The sequence below is a fragment of the Gavia stellata genome, chromosome 4, assembly GCF_030936135.1.
Source record: "Gavia stellata isolate bGavSte3 chromosome 4, bGavSte3.hap2, whole genome shotgun sequence".
Taxonomy (NCBI): Eukaryota; Metazoa; Chordata; class Aves; order Gaviiformes; family Gaviidae; genus Gavia; species Gavia stellata.
In genome coordinates, this window is record NC_082597.1 from 66,095,134 (window position 1) to 66,122,717 (window position 27,584).

The 27,584-nt window shown below is 38.7% G+C and overlaps 1 protein-coding gene across 1 annotated transcript; it reads left to right on the plus strand.

Annotated features, from left to right (window-relative positions):
* On the plus strand, positions 1-26,283 carry SLC13A4 (solute carrier family 13 member 4). Its single transcript, XM_009810924.2, has 16 exons — positions 1-165; positions 6,049-6,177; positions 8,802-8,938; positions 9,494-9,675; positions 10,679-10,733; positions 12,390-12,429; positions 13,090-13,167; positions 14,663-14,853; positions 16,151-16,270; positions 19,140-19,241; positions 20,382-20,483; positions 21,572-21,669; positions 22,833-22,963; positions 23,788-23,949; positions 25,356-25,493; positions 26,146-26,283. The coding sequence occupies exons 1-16, from the start codon at positions 67-69 to the stop codon at positions 26,281-26,283; spliced, it is 1,902 nt and encodes a 633-aa protein (XP_009809226.1). The 5' UTR covers positions 1-66.
* Positions 26,284-27,584: the final 1,301 nt, after the last annotated feature.

Sequence of the window (27,584 nt, forward strand, 5' to 3'; positions counted from 1 at the left end):
GTTGGTTTATCTGAGGAACCAGAGAAGAAACCCAAGGAGAAAAAAGCCACCAGAAAGTAAAAGAGTATGGCAATGATGAAGGAGATTGTCCAATCCAGAAACCTCTTGCTTGTTGTTCTCATTCCACTTCTGCTGCTTCCTTTGCCACTGTTATACCCCAGCAGCGTAAGTACATTTTCATTTTCTTTTTAACAAAGCCTCTGAGTGCAGTAGGTAGTCATGCTGGCTAAGACTGCAGTATGCAAAAAGAAAGACAAAGACCTAAATAAGCATTGCTCTTAGAAAAATCAAGGACTCATATTTTAAGGACTGGGAAGGTCACTGAGAAGACATCACAGTAAGAACCAGAACTACCTTGAATCATGTCACAGGCAGAGCTGAAGAACCAGGTGAAGGTAGTAAAGCACTACTTTAAAGCAGAAGTATTGTATCTCTTCTTTTTCTATAAAAATGTGTGTGTGGAAGGGGGAACAGAACAAACACACACAATAAAGTTTTCTTTAAGGAGAGGTCTTTAAAAGGAGTAGTTTTAGTGTCCTTAGTTTTTAATAATAAGTATGCATGGAGGGACTTTCAATTTAGTGTGGGTTTATACGACAGCAATCGCAGTGAGGCAGGAGCTAAGATGCAATGACAGACATTTAGGACCATATATGGCATCCATTATTCTAAAGCAGGTGTAGGCACCTCTACTGAAACGTTGCAGCTCTGGCAGTGTCTAATAAATGATGGCTCAGAGACATACACAACAATACAAAGGAGGGAATAGTCTGTGCTTAACACGCAGACTAAGGAATGGGAGTGAATGCAGCTGCATTCCTGAAACTCTTTTGGAGCTACTGAGTACCCTTGGCCATGTGGTTAACTCTTCTATATGTATGTTTTTGCAGTTGTAAACTGTAAAATAACAATGTTTTTCTACCTTATAGAGATGGTGATGTTTAACTTACCAAAATTTGCAATGTATTAAAAATTTTGCAGCTGGTGCTTCCATAGTGCTAGACATAAATCTGGCCAAATGGTGCAGCAATTTCCGTTCCTTCCTCTAGCCTGCTAAAGATTAATTCTTCCTTCTAGTACCAGAGGATTTATGAGTATTACTAATTTATCAAATAGAAATGCAAAGGATTAGAAATTGTATAGCAGTTTTCAAAAATAAAACTGTAGTATTTTTTTGGGAAAGAAAAACAGGATTCATAGAAAGGAAATGTTTCTACACCACTGAACTGTATGTTGCACTTTGAATGAGTTTTCCTGCTCTGAACTTCAATGTATATCTCAGCTGTCCTCTTATAGTAGTTTTCTATCTCTATCTCTCTAGAGAGGATGAATGATATACAATCATGTTCCTTCAGAGAACAGCAGGGCTCACCATTTCACAGAGACTTGTTTTAAAAAAGGGTTTAATCTCCACCAACGTCACTGAAAGAGCAACATAAGAACAGATACTCCCTGACATGCCCGTATGGCACTGTAACTGCAGCATGCTCTATGTCCCTTGAGAACCTCTCCTAGGAAACATGAGATTCACTGCACTAAAATTTGTCGCTCCTATTTGCTCCCTACCAGATTCAGAGGAACAGGATGCAATAAGGAAACTCTTTAATAACCAAGGGAATTGTAATAGCATCATATGGGTGCTGAAACAGAAGTTCACTGATAGTATTGCAGCAAGAATTGCTATTATACAGTACAAGCTCCTCTGCGCTATTACTCTGCATCTCACGGTGTTGCTTTACTGCAAAGGGATATGAAAAGCCGTCAGATGATGTTTTACATCCACTTTATATATACATGAATGACCATAGATGGTAAAGTATAGCTGTGAATCTGACACAGAGTTGGAAAAATGTTTATAATGCTATTAAGAAAACATCTACACCAAATAAACTCAGTTGACAATACACTATTTAAGTGGTTTAGTGTAGTATTTACTTTGTTACAACCCGTTGACTATGATTACTTCTTAAACCTGAAGATTAAATTCGTCACCTGCTGACTTACTTATATTTTAATTTATCAGACAATTATGTTAGTTTTCTGTCTTTCTTATAGAGATCAGAATTACCAGGTGGTTTATATTTGCATTTCTGCAGGGAATCAGCTCGCAGCTTCTTTGATGATATCAGCACAATTCTGGAAATGTCAAAGGAGCATTACATGTGTAGTGGCAAGAGTGATCAAAGGGAGCATGAGGGCTCAGAACTGTTTGTAGATATGGCTTATGGGAATAATGTCCACAGCTTCTTTTCTATTATTTTGTGACAAGAAATGGTTGGGTAAAAAATAAACCTGAGAAAATTTTCTTGAATTCTTCTTCCCCTTCCAAAGTTTATACCTGAATTATGACTTGTACAGCATGTTTGTGGTGCGCGTAAGTGCCTTTCAGGTCATGACACATACAGAAAAAAACATTGTGTGCTTTACAAACTGTGGGTCTCTTTCATTCTGTCCTTATTTCCTTCATTGTTAACAGTGGCATGGGAGTGGTTTTGCCTCTTTGTTTTCATCTTTATCCACCTTTTCCATAAAGCCACCAGTGATACCATAAAGCATGCCCCATTAATTGTCAGTTGTGGGCAGGGTCTCCTATGACCACTGATCCTGTGGCCACACTGAACCCAATCAAAGACACGTGGATGACTCCTCAAAAGTCAGTAAGAGTTGCTGTAAACTGTGATACCTGTAGCATCAGGTGATGTTGACACCTTGACATGCCAAATCAGCAGAATGGACCCTCAAGCACAGAACATGCTCTGAACAGCCACAGATGGCATACTTTCATTCACCTTTGTTTTCATTTACACAAGCTGAAGGGAAGAAATTACAGTGTGATCCCATCAGCTCAAAGGTGGTAGTCCAAAACTACCTCTTCTTCGCACAGCTTAACTACATGCCTGCATGCAAGATATGCAATGAACAACCTTAAGTGGGCAAATCTCCAACACAGAGTTTATTCTTCTTTTGACCATTCTGAGATCCTCAGATGTTTCAGACATAAAAGTTTTATGCATGACCCTTATTGTGGAATTTTTAGCCATGTCTTCCTTTTAACTCCTTTTTTCTTTACCCCTAAAGGGCTGACTAAAGATAGGTGGTAATCCCTCCAACCAACACGTTTTCTTATTCCCTGCTTCAAGCCCTGAGGTGGGTTTAACAGTAATTTTCTGCTGTACAACAAGAAGTGATATATAGTATCACTATATTAGTGAAACAGTTAAAATTATACAGCCACTACTTCAGTCCAGTACTTAGTAGCTCTGGTAACCATTAATTAAAGATATAAATTCAGTTCAATTAAATAGAAGAGATTAATATCGTTTTTCTTGGAAACAAGCTGGTTTAAAGCACTGAGAAAATAAATAGAGAAAGTTGCTAGTCAAGCTGATTAAGTTTTTAGTGGAGATTATCAAACTTGGCTTTCCTAGTACTTGCTAGCCAGTTTTATACAATTTAAAAATGTGCTTTATTTTAGTTTTGTTTGTAAACTGATTACAGCCTAGTGTATAGGAAACACAGACACAGTGCCCATCCCAGCTAGGTTTTGATAGACATGCAACTTCCCTTTGTCCTATTCTATTTCCACTGTCAGTCTACTTTATTGCTACACACAGAGGAGCAATAGAAAATAACAATCTATGCTCAAAGAGATTAAAAAGAGGTATATGTTTGGAGTGAGAAAACAGTTTGGAATCAGGTTAGGATGAAATTAATTTTATTAATTTTGGCAAAACATATCTCTTGGATCTTATATCTGCACTGCTTTAAAATAAAAATCAATGCTTTTTCATTAAAAGGCATTTTTCTCCTCAGACGACTGCTGGATGTCATACAGAGCCCATGCAAACATAGTAGTTTGTTAGCAAAAACTAATGAGTTAAAAAATAAAAAACATGTCAAATAGTCACTAGGTCACAAAAATGATCCTATACTCTGCTCTCTGTGAAATATTAACCATGAAGTATAATGTAGTTAAAGGTGACTGAGCAGCAAGTTGGCTGATGTTTATGAGCCAATCCATCAGCTCTATGACTCTCATCTAAAATAGTTTTTTCTTCCTAGTAGAGATTACTAAATATCTCTAATGTCTGTCATCTCACTTTTTAAATTATTTCCATTTTTAAGTTCAAATAATTTGTTTGCTTTTTTACTGAGTGATCACTTGAAGTTACAAACCGAACACCAGTCTTTGATGTTTCAAACAGCATAGCAATTCCATTTGATAAAATGCATGCTTCATAATCCATGTATATTAAAAAAACCCTGTGATCTCATCCATTCTAAGCCAACCTTCTCTAGCCCCTCTTATAATTTTTTCTTGGTGGCAATGAAGCTACAACTGAAATACAATCTTTTATTGTAATATTTTGCTGAAGGACCTGATCATAGAGGACTAGTGAAACCTGTACTGGAGAGCTAAAAACCTAAACCACTCTTCTATAATAGTTAAGGAAGAGAAACAAATACGCATATTTCTCTGTGGTTCAGAGTACTTGTCCAACCATAAAGGAACAATCCAGAGCTAAATTTCTCCAATAGCCTTTCAGATACTCTTTATAGTCTCTAAAGTAATTGGAGTTTATCTGAATCAAGGAAATTATTTTTCCTGATAACCTTGTTTGAGTTATTTTGGTGGCCCTGCTTACTTGAATCAGAACTGCTTAACGTTACACTTTTCTGAAATAGGAGTCAGAGCAAGGTCTGGCAGCTAATTTAAACCCAAGCTTCTGAGTAAGCTTGGCTGCAATTTTTAAGCAAGTAAAGGAAATGGCACATAGCAATCTATCTTAACTTTTTCTCTGGGCTGTGTTCTGCCTGTTATTACTATGAGCTAAACTAAAAAAGAGGAACAGCTGATCTGTGGCTCTTTGTTAGGTGTAATGTAAAAAGGACATATATAAACATGAACTTACATACAAGCTATTGATTAATTCCACTGAACCCACATCCCTGTATAGTCTTACTTTAGACTTTACCACCTTGTTCACAAAACTGATTTCAAAAAAATGCAGTGTAATACACAATCATTGATTTGCACAAGGATCTGTGGGAACTGCTTGTGTGACTTCTTGAAAGCTGCTTAATTTGGGAGTCATCAAGTCAGGAAACAAAAGTAATGAAATTATATTTTAACACACTAATCTAGCATTTGTGACCAGTGAATTTTCTAAATAATAGCCATTGTAAGCTGTGAATCGATATGGCTCAAGAACTCCACTGAATGCCATAAATAAAGACATATCTATCTATAAAAGGGACCAGGAGACTTCTGTGGACTAGCTGTGTTTTTCTGTAAAAATATTCAGCAGATAGCACTTTTCTCCATCATATACCAGCTCTCCATGAACGCTCAGCACGATGTTGTCATGGCTTTCTGTACCAGAACCATGGACAGCAGCAAATTTGTTTGATTAACTCTGTCAACCCATTGCCTCTAAGCCCTTCAGATCTGTCGTCTTCTGCCAGGGGTCTGTAGAAATCACCTGAGAAAATAAAAACAACTGGCAAAAAAATGTAGGTTTGCACACAGTTTAAAAAAAGCAGTCTTTCAAAGCATTTCCCAAAAAAAGCCACAATGTGGCTTCATCCATGCTATGGCAAATGTGAACTTTCTTGTCTGATCCTGAAAACTATGGGTTCCTGCTCTTGTCCAATATTGGGGAGACAGCCGTGCAGAAATACCAGCTCCACAGGCCCAATCTCAGCAGTCATGATTGAATGTTTGGTAAGTATTAGATTATGGAATTCAAACAAATCTGTAAATGCACTTGGAACCATTATTTTGCTGATAAATATGTTTATCCCAATGTTTTGCCCCAGCTTATGTGCAAAAGCTTTCATTAGTAGCATCTTCTGGAACTGGCCTTTTCCATGGTGGCCTAGATTCAGACCCAAACATCTGTGCCTTAGGAGGTTCTTATGCAGTCCTTGTTGAGTTTTTTAAGTCCAGGCACCCTCAGTCTGATAAGTCCTACAAACATGTTCACAAAGGCTTCCACAGCAGGTGGTGTGGCAGTAACATGTAACCTCCATGCTTTCTCCCTACAGGAAGCCTCATGTGCCTACGTGCTGATCGTGACGGCTGTATACTGGGTCTCTGAAGCGGTACCTCTTGGTGCAGCAGCCTTAGTTCCTGCTTTCCTATACCCACTTTTTGGAGTCATGAAGTCCAGTGAGGTCAGACCACTGTGCACTTATTTATCATTTAATCTTCTTACTCTCAGTTAATTATTTGAATAAAACTAATCTTAGTGGACGAGCAAGACCAAGAGGTATGGGAGGAAGAAGTGTACATCTTGTACTGTGGAACTTGGGCCAACCAGCTCTTTCTTCTACTGAAGATTAGGTATAGGAATAGCTGTATTAGCCAAGAGGGGTGTCCATCTTGTCAGCTACTGCATCACCAACAATTCCCAAAACCTATTGCATCAAAGGATCCGGTCTTTCCCCTCCTCCAAAACCATGTAAACAGCAGTTATGGGATAAACTGTAAAGTTTCCTTCCAATTATATTTATTATAGATGATATATAAGGCATGAGGCTATATATTCTAAAACCAGTCACTATTTACTGTATAAGACTAGAAAATTTTGTTATCCAGGTGAATGTCTAGTCCTTTTTCTAAGCTGTAACCTTAGTGCTGCCTTGTAGCCATGAGTTCTAAGGCAAAGGAGTAGCTGTACAAAAAAGTCTTTTTGATCAGTTCTGAATTTGCTTACTTGAGCTTTTGGTGAATGTTATTTTCTTTCACGATATGCTAAGAATTTATTTTATTTCATCTACAGCTTCTTTTTTCCTACTTTTTTCTTTGTCTTTTTTGGGGGTGAGAGGGCATCACACTTGATTTATAAGGACTAGAAATAGAGATAAGAACACAGAGGAATATATAGCAACCATAAAATTGTTGAATTTCTAACACAATCTGGCACCAGGCATGCCCATAAATGGATGGAGTCAAGCATGAACCAAGAGTTTTATGACCTGCCTTATTCCTCCCAAAGGTGTAACAATTGTGTAATATAATCAGGTACATTTCCATATCAATGCAGTTAAATATTTTCAGGATTTTTTTTCCTAACATAAAGGTAAAGTAGTTATGCATTTTCATTAGAAAATTCTGCAGCACATTGGAGAAGGAAAATGTAAGGTCAGCCTGACAGAAATTCAATGTAATATCAAATTAAATGACAGGGGGACTACTGCAGAGAATGTATTATTTGCTTTAGGAACAGAAATAACATGCTGTATTTTAAAATAAACAACTCTGATGATGCTGCAGTATTTCCAGTCTGCTGTTCTGGAGTGCCATAGAAACCCAGGGCTCTTGCCTAGCAGTTTAAGCTACAAATAACTCACAGGGGCTTAAGAACATGAGCCAGTGTGTCGTATATGTGTATGTGTGTATTAATAAGAATATTAGTATTCACTTGTTTCACCAAGATGACTGTGAAAAGAATAAAGGAAAACAACAACTACTTTGTGCTGCTGGCTTGATAGATTCCTTTCATTCAGTTCAAGATGTTTTTTTAACAAGGTAGCAGGAAAATAAAGAAAGTTAATGAGAAAGAAACCAATGGAAGAAAGCCAAAAAAGCGGTATTTAAAAGTTCTGGCACACAACTATGATGTCCAAGTGTATTTAGGTCACCATGGGGATTTGTTAAATAAATGTAATTAAATACTTAACTTGCTGCAGTTTTCACAAAGTAACATTAGTGTCATTCTTGCGCTTTTATGGAGGAGAGTCAGTATAACTGAGGAAAATGGCAAAAATACCGCTTCTACTGATTATAATTGTTTTAAAATGCTGACACCTACATTTTGTTAGAGGAATAGTTTTAAACTGAAGAAACTATGGTTTTGGAAAAATATTCCAGCAACAACTTGGGAAGGATTGCATCAGAACAAAATGAAAAATTTAGCTAGACTCCAAGCATTTGTTTATAACTTTTATTTTCTCCCATTTTGTTTGCTTTCACACAAGAGAGAGATAGTGTGTGTGTGTGTGTGTGAAAGTTTTGGTTTGCTTCATTTGTTATTTTTGCAGTCACTTCACAGAACATCTTCTTGTATCTTAGCAAGCCACGTATTCAGGAATGCTGCTTTGGAGGACCATGCGTGGTGTCTGAATTTTTTCCTGAGCCAGTTGATGAATTTTGCTTATCCCCTTCAAATTAAAGTTCTTTTTTTTGAGACTTTGCCCTATTTTCCTGATACAATGAGGATGGATTTCCACTGTGAAAAGTTCTGGCACAGGGTTTGTGGATCATCACAGCAATATCCCAACCTTTCTTTATTGCATGCAGAGAGCATGCCCCAAAGGACTCTTCCTGAAGCTGCAGGTTCTAGGGATGCCACATTTTGCCCAACAGTTGAACAAGACATAAGAAATATAAACAAGATAGACAATGACATCTTCAGAATGAAAAAGCAGATGAAGCACATGACTTAGCTGCCTTCAGTGCAGAAGTTTGTCTGTGGCTTTTTCAGTCTGGGCCTAGCTGAGTATGATTAACTGCAGGCAGTGAATATCCTACTCAAAGGAAAATTTCTCTTGATCTATTCAAAGCTGAGAAACCTACTAACAAGTGGGTATAGAGCCTTGTCATATATAAACACAACATGAAAGAGATTAAAGAGAACATTTTGACTTATGAATTCTTTAGTTTCCCCAGCTCCCTGTCATTCTTTTTCTAGGTGGAAAAAATCCATGATACCATATTTCTTCTCATCCAGCATGCTCTCTGTGTAGGGAAGTTACTGCTTTTTTAACTGATTGTTTCCCCCTTGCACTTAATGCAGGTGGCTGCTGAATATTTCAAGAACACAACTTTGCTCCTCATGGGCGTGATTTGTGTGGCAGCCTCTGTAGAAAAGTGGAATCTCCACAAGCGAATTGCCCTGCGCATGGTCATGATGGCTGGAGCAAAGCCAGGCATGTGAGTGAACCTTTGACTTTGGGGTAATCTGAGACTGACAGCAGCATCTTGAAAGAGAAAATAACAACTCTGACTTTCCTATTCATGGGCAAAAGCTAGCTTGGTTTGGGGCTCTTTTTCCTACCCACCTTTACTTTCAGAGTTGGAAAGCTTACAAATTTTCTCATCCTCTTTCTGCCACCTCCTACTCTTTGGCTTGTTGTTCATTTGCATTCTCTTTTTTACTGATACTGATTTTAGTCTTTCTGTTCCTTCTTTGCCTGTGGTTTAACAAACACAAAAGGAAGCTTAAATACTGGATATGCTGAAAATTGCTGGTTCTCATGTCACATGCTGATTTCCATGTGGGGCAGCAAACGGTTTCCAATGATACATTGTCTCATGACAGTTCTCAGCACAAGGCAGCATTTTACCAGTGCACAGCATGGTATTTTGGCACCCACAAAAAGAAAAAGACCCCGTGTAGTTATCAGTTGACTAATGAAAATGTTAGGCAAGGAGGCCTTTAATATTTCGGAAAGTACCTCAAGAAGGTTTTCCTGTGTTGTACTCCAGGTTGCTTCTTTGCTTTATGTGTTGCACCACGGTGCTCTCCATGTGGCTTTCCAACACATCCACCACTGCCATGGTGATGCCAATCGTGGAGGCAGTGCTCCAGGAGCTAGTCAATGCTGAGGAGGAGCATGAGGTCATCAGTACTGCAGGCAACACAATTATTGAAGAAAACGAGCCAATAGGTATTTGTCAATATTGGGCCTTCTTTTCTCATTTGTTGATCAGTGACCAGACTTGTTGATACACATTACTCAAATTCTGTTGAGGTCAGAGCTGTTTGACTTGTACTGCCAAAGAAGCTAGTCTATACTCTTTCTTTTTGTACTCTTTTTGCCCAGGGAGGTGGTGGAGTCACCCTCCCTGGAGGTATTCAAGGAGCGTGTGGATGTGGCATTGTGGGATGTAGCTTGATGGGCATGGTGCTGTGTGGTGTTGGGTGGGTTGGTTTTTGGTGTGTTGTGTGGGGTTTTTTTTTGGTTTTTTTTTTGTTTTTTTTTTTTAGGTTGGACTTGATGATCTTACAGGTCTTTTCCAACCTTAGTGATTCTGTGATTCTGTGATTCTGATATTTCTTTCAGAAAACTAAAGAAAGTTTCAAAATGTGGTGGGAGAACTGGAGTTGGGAAAGTATTTATATTGAATTAGGGCATGTACTGGAGTTTGTGTGTCATAAACTCTTAAGTCATAGGATTTTACAGGCTTGGAAGGAAACCTCTGAGAATAATGTCAAAGAAATGTAGAAGAGGCCCAAAAGTGTGTTCAGTGACAACCCCACACTTGCCCATTCTATTCCTGCCCTTCCAGGCTGCCCAGGTCTGAGCAGGTGCCACAAAAAAAAAATTATAAGAGCTCTAAGGTTCGTTTTGTTCATTCCTCCTCAGAAAGAAAGGATTTGGGAAGAAAAGAATCTCTCTTTTCTTTCAATTCACAGATTCCAGGCTGAAAATTATGCCAGCTAACCTTGCCTATCATATGTAGGTATGATAGTCTTTTAATTGCCAGAGGCATGTGTTAAGGACAATACAGTACAATACAATACAATAAAATGCTGCATAAGGGTCACAGAGTACCTGAGAGGGTTTGGACAAACTTTCATTTGCAGTAGCTTCTCCAGGTTCAGTGGTATGGCCCAGGGGCTCAGCCGAGTTCTTACCCCAAGGGCTGCTTTCTCTTCCTTCATTGCAGGTCTCAGCGAAAAGCATGGCCAACCTTCACTGGAGCTTATCTTCATCAATGAGGAGTAAGAATGAACCCTGTACATCACGACTGGAGATTTGAGCCCTACACAGGTTGCAATGAGATGAACCCAGGAGTAGAGCCAGGAAGGGCAAGCAGAAGCTTACAAGTGAACGTTTTAGATGTGACTGACAAGGAAAGCTTATATGAGAAATGGGATTAATGTAATGGTGTGGATCTCACTAAAGCTTCTCAGGATTTATTTTTTTTCTAAAACTATGGCTATTTTAGGGAGAAGGAAAATGTTTCTCAGGGTTTGAAAGATCTTCTTATGAATTCTGCGTTTGTGCTGTATAAGAGAGTGCTGTCCACAGATTTTTATTTCTGTTCCCCTGAAGGAACAGTGATGGAGAGGATCCAAGCACAGTATGGAGTGCCCACAGGACATAACCAGAGGGAAAACACAGAGGGTTCCTAAAGAAAGCCTGAACTGTCAAGAGCATTCAAGAGACAGATGAGAGCAGGGGTTGGGGGAACAAAAAACACCCCTCCTCCACCCAAAATACCTGTAAAATATTTCTTTTAGTATGGACAAAGTTCTTCAGAAGTTTGAAACACTAACAGTTTCAACCAGGTCTCTTATTTGAGGTAAAATCTAGTAAGGTGAAAAGGGCAAATCAAGGAAAGGACTAATTTCTTTGTCAAATTATCAAATTAACCAGCATTTAAAGATACTCAGAAGAATATACAAAGTCATTGTCCTAAAACTATGTTATAGGCTAAGTCCTGAGGAGCATCTTCTTACAAGTTGTGAGAATAAATTGCACAATGCCTTCTTGAGCTCCTTCTATTTTGTTCACAATTGTTCAAAATAAAAGCGAAACAAGTTCTTGTTACACCTTTAAAAACTTACTTTAAAGCAAACATCATTATTCAAACAGCACATGTTGATGACTTTAAGTTAACTTGCAAGATCTAAATAGTTTTCTCATTAGTCTGGAGACTAATGGGTTTTCCAATATTCCCTCTGTTGTTAACTCTTTTTATTCCAGCCATATTTTCTGTACAGTATAGAATCAAATTTTCAGTCTGGCATTGTACCATTAATCCCTTTAAGCCCTATTGAAGAATATGTGTGGGATATTTTATAACAGAACTATTATTAAAATAGTATTACTTGAAAAAGAGCTTGAAATTTGATGGGAAAAGAAAAGTAGCACATCTTCTGGAATTAAATCTGTTTTCAATGTCAAAGTAAAAGTTCAGTAGATTGTTTGCATGGTTCAGACAGGACAGATATTAGTGAAGGCTTTAATGTGGTACAGGTAGGTGCTCAGAAACAGCATTGGAGAGGTTGGCAGAGGAAGAACTTGAGTAGAACAAGGCAGTGGTAGCACTGGATTGCCCAGTGATTCACTCCACTGAGAATGGAGTCTATTCCTAGAATGGGATATATACTACCTAGAATCCATATTTTTTCTTTCATGGAGGTAGAACCCCATTGCTACACAGCTAGAGATAGAGCTGTGAAACATAATGACGACTCTTATGTATCTGGCCAAGATACCACATACGAGGTACTAATAAATGGTATTCTTCACCATTTCAGTACGCACTAGTTCTCCTGCAGATGTTGCCTCTCCTACCAATGATGTGTGCCTTTTGAGGGAGCTGGGTGAACAAGCATTTTTAAAGTATATTTTCCTTTCTTTGTTTTTAGTGCTACTACTACTGACTTCAGCTCCTTGATGCACTCAAAGGTATTGTCATAGGTAGTATCTTCTGAGCTACACTGTCTTCTAATGCAGGAACCATCAGAGCAGAGTCCGCACAGCTCTGCAGCAAACTGCTGTTTCCTTTATTTTAAACAAGTAGCGGTTGTTGGCAGAGAGTACATATTGCAGAATGTCCTGCTTTGTATTTAACCTGTCAGCCCAAATCAAGTTGGGGAATATAAGCTCTGTAGTGTTTGTTGTACTTATTGCTGGAGATCCTGAGATCCAGTCAGCAAATTAACAATTCCATACAGTTTCTAACAAGTTCAGATATGACATTTTATTGTCCAGGTATTGCCAGCTTCTGCAGCTGAGACACCACAGTTACTAGAACAATCTACACATATCACAAACTCATAGCCTCTACCAAGGGATCTGTCAGATTCTCCTACATGGCAGAGGGAGAAGACCTAAGCTTATTATAATCTGACTTTTAAGATAATTTTAATATAAAATCAGTTTGTTGGATTTTTCTAAATCTTAATTTTTTTCCCAGTGTAAAGTTTATAGCTGCAATTTTAGTGGCTTTTTTTTTTTCCCCCAAAAGCCCACTATCCATGATTTTTACAAAGCATCATCAATTCTCATCTAAGTGCCCCTAGGAACAGAAGAAAGGCTAATCCAAAGGCATTTGCCTCCCTACAGAGTATGAACGGCATGCACATGATAGCCAACCCTATTGGAACGATGAATTCTAAGAGCAATAGGCAGCATCTACCTCAGGTAAGGAGATCTTAGGCCCGGGGTGTAAGGGAAAAGACAGACGTGAACATCACTGGCTCCCCACTGTTTCATATTTGTTCCATGTAAGCTGTGTTACATGGAATCATTCTCTATCATCTTACAGCAGTTGTGGCTTGGCCCTTTGCTAGTTCTTACTCACATTTAGATGCCCCCAGCACAAGTATTTTCAGAAGACTCTCTCCCAATGGCTAGTACAATTCATTTAGGTTTACATTTAGTATTGTGATCACAAGTTTCCCTTCTTATTTGGCTGTTCTACCCACTTTATTTCTGCAAAACCTCCTTGGAAAATAGCCCAACTCAAAAATAACAATCCCTGACACACAATATCCTACTCAGAACTAAACCAGCAGCAGGCATGGACCATTTAAGTGTTCAGCCAGTTCATTAGATAGTATCCACCTCCTTTTTGTCTTGCCAAATATCCACCCTCAAAATCCTCCATTACATCAGTCCATTCCAGTATTTCTACTTCTCTTGAATGGATCCAAGAAGTGATTGCTGTCTGGACTACAGTTATGTAGTATCTTAATGGCATAAGTTGATGTCCAGGAAAGATTAGGCTAAAATCAACACACGAATTTGCATTCACAGTTCAAAAGAATCTGAATGTATGTTTCCAAAAAAGGCTAATGTGCTGCTCTTGGTACTTAATTTCCTCTTATACCCATTTGCCATACACATTCAGTGGTTATTTTGTAACAAGTGTACTCACTTCACTTTTAATCTGCAGGGATTTTATCCAGGGTACCCTCACGATGATAATGAACCTATAGCATGTCTGATTTTACCACATAAACCCAAATCCAAATTAATAAATTTAACAAATCTATCTGAACCACTTGCTGTCTTTTTTCTGATCCTAAATTACAGCCTTGGGTTGCATGTGAAGTGCCTTGAAGTGCTGTACCTTTTTTTCCAGTACAGGAACTTGATTTACCAACATGGAGACTTCCTGTCACTGCTAAGAAAGCTTCTTTTGGAGCAGTATTTTCCTGCAGCTTTTTCTTCCACACTCCCATTGCCCAGCCTTTTTGATGCCCTTTCTAAGACCCCTAGCACTCCATTCCTAATTAGAGACCCTGAGCCAGTATAGGTGCAAAAAGTCCACCAAGCATTTGTCTGGTGGCTGCTCATAAGCCTCTAGGATTATGGATTCCTACTGCTGCAGTGCTGGCATCCTGCCCCTGCAGCCCACAAAGGCTTTTGGTATCCTGCTGAGATTCCAGTCAGAGCTGGCCCAAACCATAGCCAGAAGTCCAATTACTGTTTGTCCTACATTTCTGCCACAGACCAGGCAACTTCAGACCCCTGGGCAGGTTTCTAGTTCTGATCCCAGTTAATCCCTGTGAAGAAAAAACTGCTCCCTCTTACACAAACCTGTTGTTTCTCTAGGACCAGTATCGCCATGGCATTAGAGCAAGTTGGGTTGTTCTGATCACCTTCTTTCTTTGGTGAATGTATCCTCCTACAGGCTCAGATACTGGTCCTGCCACCTAAGCCCTCAGAACTGGGCCTGAGCACTAAGTACCGGTATCAGACCAGACATGACCACATGATCTGTAAATGCCTCTCACTGAGTATCTCCTACGCGGCAACCATTGGAGGACTGACAACCATCATAGGGACCTCCACTAGCCTTATATTCTTAGAGCACTTCAACAAGTAAGTGATATTGTGGTTGTGTGAGAATGGTGGTTGGGTGAGAATGGTGGTTGGGCCATTATCATCTCTGTGGCTTTCCCCATGGGTTATTTACTACCTCAAGAAACCCTTGTAAGACAGTCTCTCTGAAGGCAATTTTGTTTCCTCCTCTACTCTAATGTTATTACTAATGGTTAATGGTTGAAAGGGGGAGCTTAAGTTAATACACATCCGTGTCTTTCTGCCATGCCAAATAAAAAGTCTTCAGCACGTGGTAACATTTAAGTTTCTTCAGCAACTTCTTTTGATTTTACAAACTGATTATCATGAAAACAGCAGGGACTCTGGAAAAGTAAACACCAAAGGCATGCAGATATAGCAAAGCAGACAAATACTTACCAAAGAAGAAATGTCATAAAATCAGCTTCAAGTTGTTCTATGGGTTCTTAGAAAGTGAGTCCTTATGGTGAACCTATAGGCATCACTAGTGGTACATGGGCCGCTCAACATGTAGTGAAAAAATAATTAAACTTAGAAATGTGGCCTTACAACTTTGCTTCAGAGAAGATGGGAAGCAGCTCTCTGATCAGCTAAGTATTACCTTTATCATACATGCCCAGGGCTGTCAAAGACATGAATGTTACCTCTGTCAGAAGACTGGTGGTACTTCTCATGCACAGATATGGGTCCAAGCTCAAACCTGATTCCAATCATCTACTGCTGCCACTGCTGCAATGGTATCCTTCATTTATCTCTCTGAAACGGTGGTAGCAAAGAAAACTAATTTTGGAAACCATACTTAACCCAAGGATTTGGATTTTACAGAATTTCCAAAGATCTTGCTGTTATGACAGTTCCATCAAGTGTTCATATCAGACATCTTTGTCAGAGCCCAGCAGACTACAGTAATTATTTGTGTAGTCCACAATAAGACATACAAAGAGATTCTGTGTGAAATCATTAAGTCTGCTGACACTAATAACAGCTTTAACAAAAACCACAGATAGGGCCAGAATTTCACTCCTGGTAACTCTAAGGGTTTTTGAAGCTGGCTAGACAATCCAGACCATCTGGTCTTAAAGGTGGGAAGTGCTATATGGCTCATCTGTTGGTCAGGTGTGGTCAGTGATTTACATTCTTTGGCAATTGGCTTCACTATGCTCATGTAATGCAGCTGTTGCAAATACATACTGATGCAATTTTTCTATCATGCCATGGCAAATATATATACATATATATGTGTGTGCACCTATGCATATTGGAGGTGCCTGTCCTTTTACTGTTCTAACTTCTTGTGCATCCTTTATTTCCTTTACAGCCACTACCCAAATGCTGAAGTGGTGAATTTTGGAACCTGGTTTTTGTTCAGTTTCCCCATCTCCCTCATCATGTTGGTCCTGACTTGGTTCTGGATGCATTGGCTGTTCTTGGGTTGCAAGTGAGTGCAGGTTGTTCAAGATGCATGGATTATGAAAGCAGGGCATCTGTGGCTCCTCTAGAAAATGTCTCATAAAGATGTTTCCAGTTGCAAATGGCAAAAACTAAGGCACAACTTCCTTCTTGCAAGAACAATTACCGGAGGAAGTCTTACTGCTTAGCTGCGCTGCACACACAGCAGTGCACAGTATTGCTGCTTGAGAGTGAAGTGCCTAGGTATTGCTGATGGAAATCCTTACAATGCATTCAACTGATTTTTTGACTCTCATGACCATGAGGATCCCGTTGTGGGCCAAAAATCTTGTTAAAAGTCCTTTTGGAAAAGTACATCTTAAAAGATGAATAGAAAAATAACTGCAAGTGAACAAGTCACTTTTCAGATCTACCCCCGGCTCAATGAAATTAATGTAAAACCAGTTAAAACTAAAGGTAAACGGACTCCATATATATCTCTCTTTAAAGAGGAAAGGACTCACAGCCTTAGAGACAAATGTCTTTTGGTACCAGTAAGTCCCTTAGCCCCAAAATAAGAACAAGGCTCATTCTTCTAGTTCATTTGTACCAGGTATTCTCTGCAGAGGTACTCAGCAAAGTTAATAAAAATTGACTGAATGTGTGCATTTACAGTGGATTAGTTAATCTGCATTAAATTGTGGTGCAGACACATTTACTCAGAATTAAAATGTCCTTAATTTGATTTAGTTTACTCTTAAAAGTAAGCTGAACTGACATCACTAATTTATTTCACCTAAGGCAATGAATAAAATGATAATGACTTCTGCTTGCTGCTGACCTTGACTAGATTTGAAGAGGTGAATTTAGAGGTGAATAGCTCCATGTCCTTTTTTCAGTCAGTCTCCTGAGCCCTGTAGTTCCAAATTAGAAGGCTAAAATAAGATCTTTTTTTTTTTTTAATCTTGAGAGGAAACAGGCCCTAACATGACCCTCAATTACTTTCTTTTTTTTAAATAAATATAATTGAAATTCCACATTGCATCAAAGACCTCATGCTGATTAATGTTGTTCTAAATAATACCAGAGAACGAAGCATTATCAACTTTTTGAGAAGTACTGGTTGATTCCAAGCCTCCTTAATCTCTGACTCCTGTTCACTGCAGTTCATTAAAGAACATATTATGTTAGGAGCTGGGCTACAATACTCTGCCTTCACATCCTCCTAAGCCTAGAAACACTTATAACGTATTGAAACAGCTGCTTAAGGCCTGTGCCTAAATGTTTACTGAATTCCTGTAATGTTCATGTTCTTTTCCTATGAAGCCCAGTGTCATCAATCTGTTCTCACTTGGCCTAGTTGGAACAACATGTCAGACTTGCTTTTTAGGCTCTTCACTGGGTGAAAGGGGAAGGAGAACAGACCCACCAAACAATTTTTGCCAGCAAAGCAGAGCTAAGGGTAGAATCATTACTATAGAACTGACCATTATAAACCATATAGCTCCTCTTCCAGCAGCTGCATTACTGATGGTGGATTTTACTGGAGTCTGACAGCAAGGTTTGCAAGGGAATTTAAATACTTATAGGTTCAGGGCAGTGCTAAGTGTACTAAAACCAAGTGTCACATAGGTGCCCATTTACAAGTGAAATGAAAAGTCTGTTTAAGACTTTTTGTTAACCAGACAGGCCCTGCCTGCATCTTGAGCTACACAAATTCCTTTGAGAATCTGGCCATAACCAAATACATGGAGCGAGACTGTAGTCCATGGTTTGGCCAGTGCTATGACATGGATCTCTTGTAGGGTACCAAATGAGATATTAAAATAGCAGGAACTATAAAAGCAGGCCATTGTGCTCCCACAGTACTTTAGACGCTGAAGTCCCTACTGCTGCAGCCTATTTCGGACTGGCTTAGCTGCAGAGGTTTCTCAGCCCGCCCTGTCACACCTCTGTGTGACAGAGGGTACAGCTGGAGCAGAGAGGCAGAGATCTGTGGCTCAAAGCACAGCAAAGTAATGCTACTAGAAAGAATAAAAGGAAAAGGTTAAAGTGAGCTTGAAAGTATCTTAATTTCCATTAGGAATGTCCAGGCTTTGTTATAGTATGAAGGCAATCTGAATAAACTAAGGACTTCACTTAATTTTCATATAAATGTATAGCAGGTTTAAACGTGTTTAGCGATGTGCTTGTGCTTGTATGTCCCTGGCAGAAGTACAGGCATTTTTCACCAGGACAAAATGCTAGACTGATTGCCTTGGCCTCTGTGGCAGAAGCAATTTGGTGCTACACTGATTGTGCCTGGTTTAGAAACAGCTAGTATTAGTAGAAGCAGACAGGTCATGGAAGCTATTGGGATCCTCAGCACAGCTTTCGCCCTTTACTTACAGTGAATCCTGAATATTCAAGTCAAACCTGGGCTCAAAAGCCAGACCGGGCCCTATATGTGTTGGATACCCCTGATCCGACTGGAAAGCATACAGTTGTCCCATTAAAAAATCTGTTGATAGCTGGCCTCTGTCACAGTCCTTCCATGTGACGATAGAAGTTAGCCATAGCCTTTGGAGGTCTTTGGCACCAGAAAAATCTGGCCACCGCCAGCTGTTTGAGGAAGCCTACACAAAGGGAGGCCAGCTACAGCTTGGGGTGGTTCAGTGATACCGGTCAGTATTAGTCAGAGCACCCTGGGGACCTTCCTACTATGTCTAGGATTGATTCTCAGATCTGGAAACTAGACTACACAAAGATCACATGCAATAATTTCCCTTCCCATTGACAACAGGCCTTGCTCCAGTCACATCTTCTCCCAACAGCCTGTGGCAACTGGAATTTTCAGTTTGCCTCATTGCTGTTATTTTTTATGACTTTTTTTTTTAACTTGATGCCCTTGTCTAATTTTGCTGTGCTATCTACCTCAGTTTTAAAGAGACCTGTTCTGTGAGCAAGAAGAAGAAGACCAAACGGGAAGAAATGTCAGAGAGAAGAATTCAAGAAGAATATAAGAAACTGGGAAATGTTAGGTAAAATGGACCTGCCTTCCTCAGGGATTTGCTTCTCCAGGCAGGACCATCCTTTCATACTGCCCTCCATGTTGCCTTTGGCTCATGTAGATTATTCCTAAACTGTTAGCTCTTTCTCCTCCTTTCCAGCATAGAAGTAGAACTAAATGCAAAAATGAACTTAAATCAAGGCTTTTATTTACAATCATGCATTTATTTACTCATTTATTTATTTCTAAAGAAAAAGGAAATAAAAGGAAAGATTCAGGTTTATACCAGGGTCCAAAAGTCATCTGAGTCAAGGTTTGTCTCTACCTTTGAACTAAATCATTAAAGGACTCCCATTCCCAATTCAGGCAAATAGTTATTTTGGTGGATAGAAGTTCACTCTTAGCAGAGGTTTTGCAGCAATCTCCAATGCCATGAGATGTCCAGCCCTCCCAGTTGCCCATAATCTTTATCCATGGTGGCAAGAAATGTCTCTCGAAAAGATTATTTTGCAAGATTTTCATTTTTCAAAAGGGATGAGACCTCATAAAATCCATTCTTCCCAAAACATTTTTGTGTTGTTCAACTGAAATCTTGACAGATGAACTTGCTGAATACGATCAACTCCTAAACGAGACCATTGTTCAGACTGTGCCTAAATATGAAACCATACTTAATTTAAATCTATCCTAAATTAAAATTCAGTGTCCTCAAGTACCTTATATTTATTCCACGTGTTTAAAATATCTGTGCTAATTTACATTGTCATTTGCTCTTATGCTTTCTACACTTTTAAAAAATACAGTACAAAGTGTTTACAGTGAAATAGCAACATAAGCTTTACCTTGTTAACACTGTTAATCAAATAATAATGCAAATACAAAACAAGCATTTATAAATATTTTCCTTCAGGTCTTGCCTATGAATGATTGAATTTCAAATACAGATGGATATTTTTAGCCTATTTTTTACTGGGTTTAGATGGTCCTCAGCTGGGAGCCAAATGTAGAATTATTTAATTCAAACTAATCTTCCTTTCTAATTTCTGTATGTGTTTTATCCTTTTTTTGGAACCAATTTCTACTTTCTTACTTTTTCTGGAATTTGTCCTTGGGTTTTCAGCCAGCCCTTGGATTTAATTCCTAGCTTTTTCTTTTTTGCTTTTATTTCTAGCTATCCTGAGATGGTGACTGGATTTTTCTTCATTCTGATGACCTTGCTTTGGTTTACTCGTGAGCCTGGCTTTGTACCAGGATGGTCATCTTTTTTTGAGAAGTAAGTGAAATTCTTTAAACAACTACAAAGGAATATGGCCTTGCATCTTCTGACTTTCTGCAATATTTTTTCACCTTAAAATATCATCAGCCAATTTTAACAAGGTGGTGAGAAATGAAGTTCTTATTAAAAAATCAGGATTTGGGGGTTTTGAGCTACATCTGTTCACATGCGGCAAATTGTATTCTTTCTCAGTAAGCAGAGTGAATTGAGTAGGGAGAATAGAACATATTTCAAATGTAAAAAAATAGTAGGGTCATATTATGAAGTTAGAACATTTTAGCAGATTCGTAGAGAAGCTGTCACTGGAATAGATTGCAACTATAATTCAAATTAATTTTTTTTAAAATAATGATTTTTGACAAAAAGTGTATTTTTCTTAAGATAAATTTTATCAAGAAAATGTCAATTTCAATTAAATATTACACAGAATGGTGACTGAAGCAAGTAAATTTTCTTTTATTTTAAATAATGTTGAAAAAAATTATATTAAAAGTCACTATAACACACAATGCATATCAAAGAATAAGTGATTTGAACGTAAATTTTCTTTATGTTTCTACTGCATAAAATTATTTTAATTTTTCATCCTAATTTTGACAGAAAAACAATTTTTAATATTGGGATTTCCTGATTATCTCTGGAGTTTGGTACTCCTCAAAATACTTTTTCAGAATGAGTTTTAAACATTTAATTTAAAATCAATCTACATTTAATTTCTAAAGGATCACTTGGGTTTGGCTTTTCCCCAAAACGTGTTTACTCTTTATTGCTTTTAGTAAACACACTATTTTTCTGTATCTCTGAGTTAATAGATTTGTAAACCAAAAGGGATTTCTTTTTTTCACTGGAATGTTAAAAATTGTTGAGCAGTAATTGAAGTTGGCTACAGGAGTCAGTTTAATAAATGGGAAAAAAAATACAATTTGTATCCTTGATATGCTGACATATTTTTTTACTGGGCTGTTAGTAAGACTTCAGATGTGGAAATACAGCTTCACCTGCAACAATTTGCTTGGAGCCATGTACCTAGTTTGAAATGTTTCTGTCAGTGTGGTTTTATGATAACCCCACTGTTTCTTTCCTAGGAAAGGTTACCGGACTGATGCCACTGTCTCTGTATTTCTTGGTTTTCTCCTTTTCCTGATTCCAGCAAAAAAGCCATGTTTTGGAAAAAGGGAAAAAGGTGAGGAGGATGCAGCAAGAAAGAGATCTGGCACATTTTCCAGTGCTTTTAATGACATTTTTCTGTTCTCTGCAAAATGTTCCAGGAAGAGATTTTTATTATGGAATCTCAGGGTTCAGTTTCTCCTCTGATACCAGTCCTTCCTACATCAACCCCCTATTTTTTTTGTTGCTTTAATTCATATTGTCTCATCCAGCAGATTACGAACAATCTTGTACCTGAGGCCACCATCTCTTCTGTGTTAACAGAGGTATCAAAATTTAGGACTGAGTTTTAGGAAAGGTTCAGATGGAGTTCCATACAGAGAACTATAATGCAGGCATTTGAAAAATAGGCTGAAGGTAAGCTCTAGTAAATAATTTGGTCATTGCTTACACAACAGAAATCACTGATAATGTAATAAAATGAACATAAAAAAGGTCAGTAAATGTCAGACAAAGTTCCAATTTTGCGCAATGCTTCTCTCACAGTCTTCTTGATAATAATAATGATTGTTATTTCACATTCACATTTGGGTAGCACTCAGTGGTATTGATCAGTTTGCTGTGCCAGGTTTTCAGCAGTCCTGTATGAAAATGGAATTGCCTGCATAGAGTCTTAGGTAGAGATTACAAATGTATATAGATATGTTTATTTTTTATACTGACATACATTAGGCAGCATTTAGGAAAAATGACAGTCACTAACTCGTACATCAAGAAAATACTCAGGCATCTAAAAAAATAACGTCCTCAGATAAAACCTAGATGCATAAATGCACTTTATCAAGCTTCATGGCCTACTGGAGAAAGAAAATGCCCTTCTTTAAGAAAATAATCCCGTTGTAATTCCATCTTTGTAGTCTACAGATAATTTATGCATGTGTATACACAACAAAGCACACAGTCCCTCAAAAAGCTACAGAATGAAACACAGGGGTTTATCACTATTCACATCAACAGAGCAGCCATGGGGAAGTCAGGACATTTGGAATTAATACACTGCATTTTCTGAGGCCGAGCTAACCAGAGAAATAGGCTACACACTTCTTCACCTCTCTCACAGATAGTTATCAAGATAACTCCCATGGGTATTACATTAATCCTACTAGCGTGAAAAACATGAAGATCTTTGCAAAAAGGCCAACGTAATACTGGTCACACACTTGCTTTACTTTGATATAGGAGATGGTGAAAAGTCAACAGACATTAACACACTGGATCCCATCATTACCTGGAAGGACTTCCAGAAGACTATGCCCTGGGAGATTGTAGTGTTGGTTGGAGGAGGTTATGCCTTAGCAGCTGGATGCAAGGTACTGATTTAGATTTTTATCCCTCTTCCTAAAAAATTATAAACCTGCACTTTTATCTCTTTGTATGCTCTCCAGTTTGGATTTACAATGTGGATACTTTCAAGTTTGTACATAACCTAGTCTCGACTCCCTGCACTCAATGGACAGCTATCTAGCTAACAAAAAGGTGGTTAGGGCTCAAGTTAATTGTGTAGGCATCTGCCATGTCAGATGCTTTAGATTATCTAGATATTCCTGCCAGGCTGGCAGACATGACACAGGACCTGAGGGAGACCTCCCACTTTCTCAACCAGCAGCTAACTAGACAGAGGGGGAACATCTCACCTGCCATTGGATGCTCCTCTTCAGGCAACTGAGTCAAGCTCCTAGCGCTGACTGGACAAATCATACTCTAGGCTCTATTGACTATATCTACACTCAGTATAATTCATGAATACACATCTAGCTGTCCTATAGACTCCTACACATAGACAACTAAATTTGCGTATTGTAATCTCAAAATGAATTCTACCCAGACTGTGCAATCCTTCATCACCAATTTGCAACAATCCATTTCACATGCTAAAGAAAGAGGTAAGATCAGCCTTGATGCCTTTTTAATGTTATTAACTGCCACATGTATCTCTTTGTTACTATGGACAACTATTTATTAGGCAATGCAGTGAAAACCAGTTGACTGAACAAAAGGAAATGCACAAAGCATCGCCCTAAACTTTGTTTATTTGCTGGTGGGATTCTCTGATGCAAACTGCCCCAAAGAGAAGAATCTGTTTTGCAAACATAGTAAGTATTTAGTAATGCTTGTGCTTCTGTCCTTTCCCCAGACCTCTGGCCTCTCTACATGGATTGGACGCCAAATGCTCTCCCTGAGCAGCCTTCCCTACTGGGCTGTAACTCTGCTGGCCTGCATTTTGGTGTCCCTGGTAACAGAGTTTGTTAGTAATCCAGCAACCATAACTATCTTTCTGCCTATTTTATGCAGCATGGTGAGTAAAAGCAACGACATTTTTAGTCAGTTGTTTCCTGACAGGCTCATGGGAATGTTTCAGGACATCAGGGTATTGGCACTCTGTTCACATAAAACCCAGCCTTAGTTCCCAAGCTACTGTTCTGCAGTCTTGGGCTTAGGAAAAATAATAAACTCAGGCAGCCAAAACCGTGTTTTAGCACCAAGAAATTTATTCAATACCTCTCAGACAAAGTGAAAACATAGCTTCTCTGCTGAGGGATGCATAGTCTAAGTACAAGAAAAGGTCACGATACAATCAACAAGATAGGTGAAGTCCACATAAAGCTTGAGGTACTCTTACCAATGTTATTCTAATGAAGTCCACATAAAGCTTGAGGTACTCTTACCAATGTTATTCTAAATGTGCTGTTCACTAGTTAGTAGTCACCCACTCACTACTTGTAAAAATATTTGAATACCAGTTACAGAAAACTGTCTTTTATGAAATGTGAAGCAGAATGCAGGTTGTGTTTCCCTATTATAACAATTTTATGGGATTGTCCCAAAGTACGTTATGTGAAGAGCTCTGAGGTAATATGAAGAAATGGTCAGATGAAAATAAGTAATTATGTCTGTATGGCTTATGAGTTCAAATTTACCTCTGTTCTATGCAGAAAGAGACTCTCCTAAAGAGAAATTTAGAGTAGCAATCCACTTTTAGTAGCTGAACTGCCATCTTAGGGCAGTCACTCTTTTTTGACTGTAAAAGTAACCTGGAGACACTTCCCTCTCCAAAATGAAGTTAGCCTTGTGAATACCCTTTCCTTTCCCTCTGACATAAAACTAGGCCATAGCAATGTAAAAAAAAATGCAAAATTTCACCACCACCGAAGGCTGCAGTGGAAGAAAAATTCTTTAGACCACTGTAAAGAATATTCCATCATTACTGCCTTCCCGCTATGCAAGTTTGGACCATGAACATCTAGTTTTCTTAAGCACCATTCAGGAGGACTTCACATAACGGTCTCAGTATCTTCAGCAACTGAAGGAATTCAGTTCTTCATGCTAACCTGTTGCGACTTCTTTTAGATGAAGACTGAAGTGGCAGTCAGTGTTAAAGGTCTGGAAGACACAACACAGAATGACATGGAGAACAAGTGGGAGGAAAGAACAAAGAAGGCCTAATAGTAGCAATTTCCACTCTCACCCAGTGTGAAATGGCTCAAGAGAAATCTGTAGAGCATGACTGGCTCCAAATTATAGCACTACCCTAATCTAAAAAACAAACAAAAAAGATTTCTATGCTTAGGTTTAGAAACTAGGGAGGTGAGATTCACAGAATCTTGTTTTCTTCATATAAAGCAGAGAGGGTCCTTTCATCCTAATTATGAACAGCAGCTTTTACTGGTTAAGTGGAATTTCTCTCTTCCTCTCTCCTTCCAGTCAGAAACCCTGCTTATCAACCCTTTATACACCCTGATTCCTGTCACCATGTGTATCTCATTTGCGGTGATGCTGCCAGTGGGTAATCCTCCAAATGCCATTGTCTTCAGTTATGGGCACTGCCAGATTAAAGATATGGTGAGTCTTGAGATTGGGTATATCCTCCCATGCTTCATGCAACCTCTACACCTTGTGCCGATCACATACAGCAGCCAATAATAGTAATGATGACATTGATGCTAGTATAAAGTCATATTGATCTGCACTGCTGTTATGTGACTGAGATGTCAGGTTAAGAACATCTACACATCTGCTGTACGATACACACAATTCTCATCTTTATTTTTTCATGAATGTGATGGTCTAAAGAGTTATCAAAGAACAGGAGTACACAATCCTTTGCATTGAGCTGTTAAGACAAGCACAGGAGAGCATGAGAAATTAGATTTATCACATAGCTCCACAGTAAGTCATGTAGTTATCAGTCTGCTATGTGTGGTATAACACCCCATTATGATTATCGGATTGAGAAGATCAAGTGACAACCTGAGCAGTTTTCCAATGAGCTGCATTAACCTCTGACTATCACTCCTGAATACTCCCACAATGTACAATCTGATACATAATACTCACTGTGCTTTTTTTGGCTCTAGAAATCAGTATACATAATTTATCACACTATATATGTCAGTATACATACATATATACACCCTACTGCCTTCTTTTTTCCATGTTGACTGCTTTTGACCAAGTTGTCTTGATGGTGCTCTGATGCATTTTGCTTTTGTAGGTGAAAGCTGGCCTGGGTGTAAATCTGATTGGCCTGGCTGTTGTCATGGTGGCAATCAACACTTGGGGAATTAAACTTTTCCAGCTGAATACTTTTCCAGAATGGGCAGCGGTCAGCAACGTCACTAGCCAAACATAATCTCCAATGCAAAAAAAAGAAAAAGGTGCAAGACCAAAGCAAGTTGGGACAAAATGTTAGATCTATATTGCACATATGAAAGAAAGGAGAAAACTTGTGTATACGTAAAACCAAGATCCATAGAAAAACCATGAAGAAAATCCACAGGGAGGTCTTCTGCAAAAGCTTTTCAGTTCTGAAAATCAGCATGAGTTAAAAGGAGAGATTAGCTTTGCTGTGTTGTTGCTTTCCCTATGATACCATAACTCTGAAAAAAAACCCTCCTCCATATTCTCTGCCTATGGCTTTTTGATGCCCTAGAACAATTATGTAGGACTTGTAAAACAGGACATAGGACTCCAATGACAGAAGGCAAGTATACATACACTGGTATACTCAGTAGTAGGATATCAGATCCTACCATTGACTGCTATGGTGAATGAAGAGTGAGTCTTATTCCTAAACCCAGAGTTTTATAAGCCTACTTCTTTTAAAGGCAAATTATTATTCTTCTTTTGAGGTGAGTCATCACTGTGTTGGAAAAAAAACACTTTCCCATTCAATGCATGTGGCCTGGAAAGAAATACAGCTACCAACTACCAGCTACAGCACTTCAAAGGGATAACAGAAACCACCAAACAGATAGGAAGGAGAAGCCTCCTGGAAAGGAGAATGTTTTTGTTTTTTTTTCCACAGCGCTACTATAAAGTTTCTAATATTGCAGTACTTGCAATCTCTGCTTTGGAAGGAAGAGCTTCAGAAACAGAAAGTTTTGGTCAATACCTTCTTTCCTTATCATTGTACTGCAGTGGGAGCTTTTCAGGCAGGGGAAGCTGTGACCAGCAAAACCTTACCAGGCCAACAGACCCATCGCTCTCCTCTCTTTTTGGCTGCTGTTTAGTTATGCAGTTACGCTTCCCCTGACAGAGAAAGTACAATCTTGTCCAAGATGGCACTCAGTGCTGCTCCATGAGTAAGAAGGGAGAGGGCTGAAGTGGAGTGGTGCTGGTGTATCTCCTCATCGTGCACATTCTCTTGAACATCACACCCGCCTGCTCTCTAGCAGCCCAGAGAACAGGAACGTCAAATGTAGGAAACTGTGACATAGAGCAGCTAACTACCAAACCAAAAGGCCAATCTCTTTATCATCTGCCAGGTGAATGCCCTTCTTTTCTGACTGGGTCCCTGTAATACTCAGTAAACCTTCTCTTGTATTATGTCCTGGTTTTAATAATTTCTTCAATGTCTATGCATTTAAGCTGTATATTAGGATGATTGGATCTCATGTAATCACATTCTTTATATATATATATACACTTCAA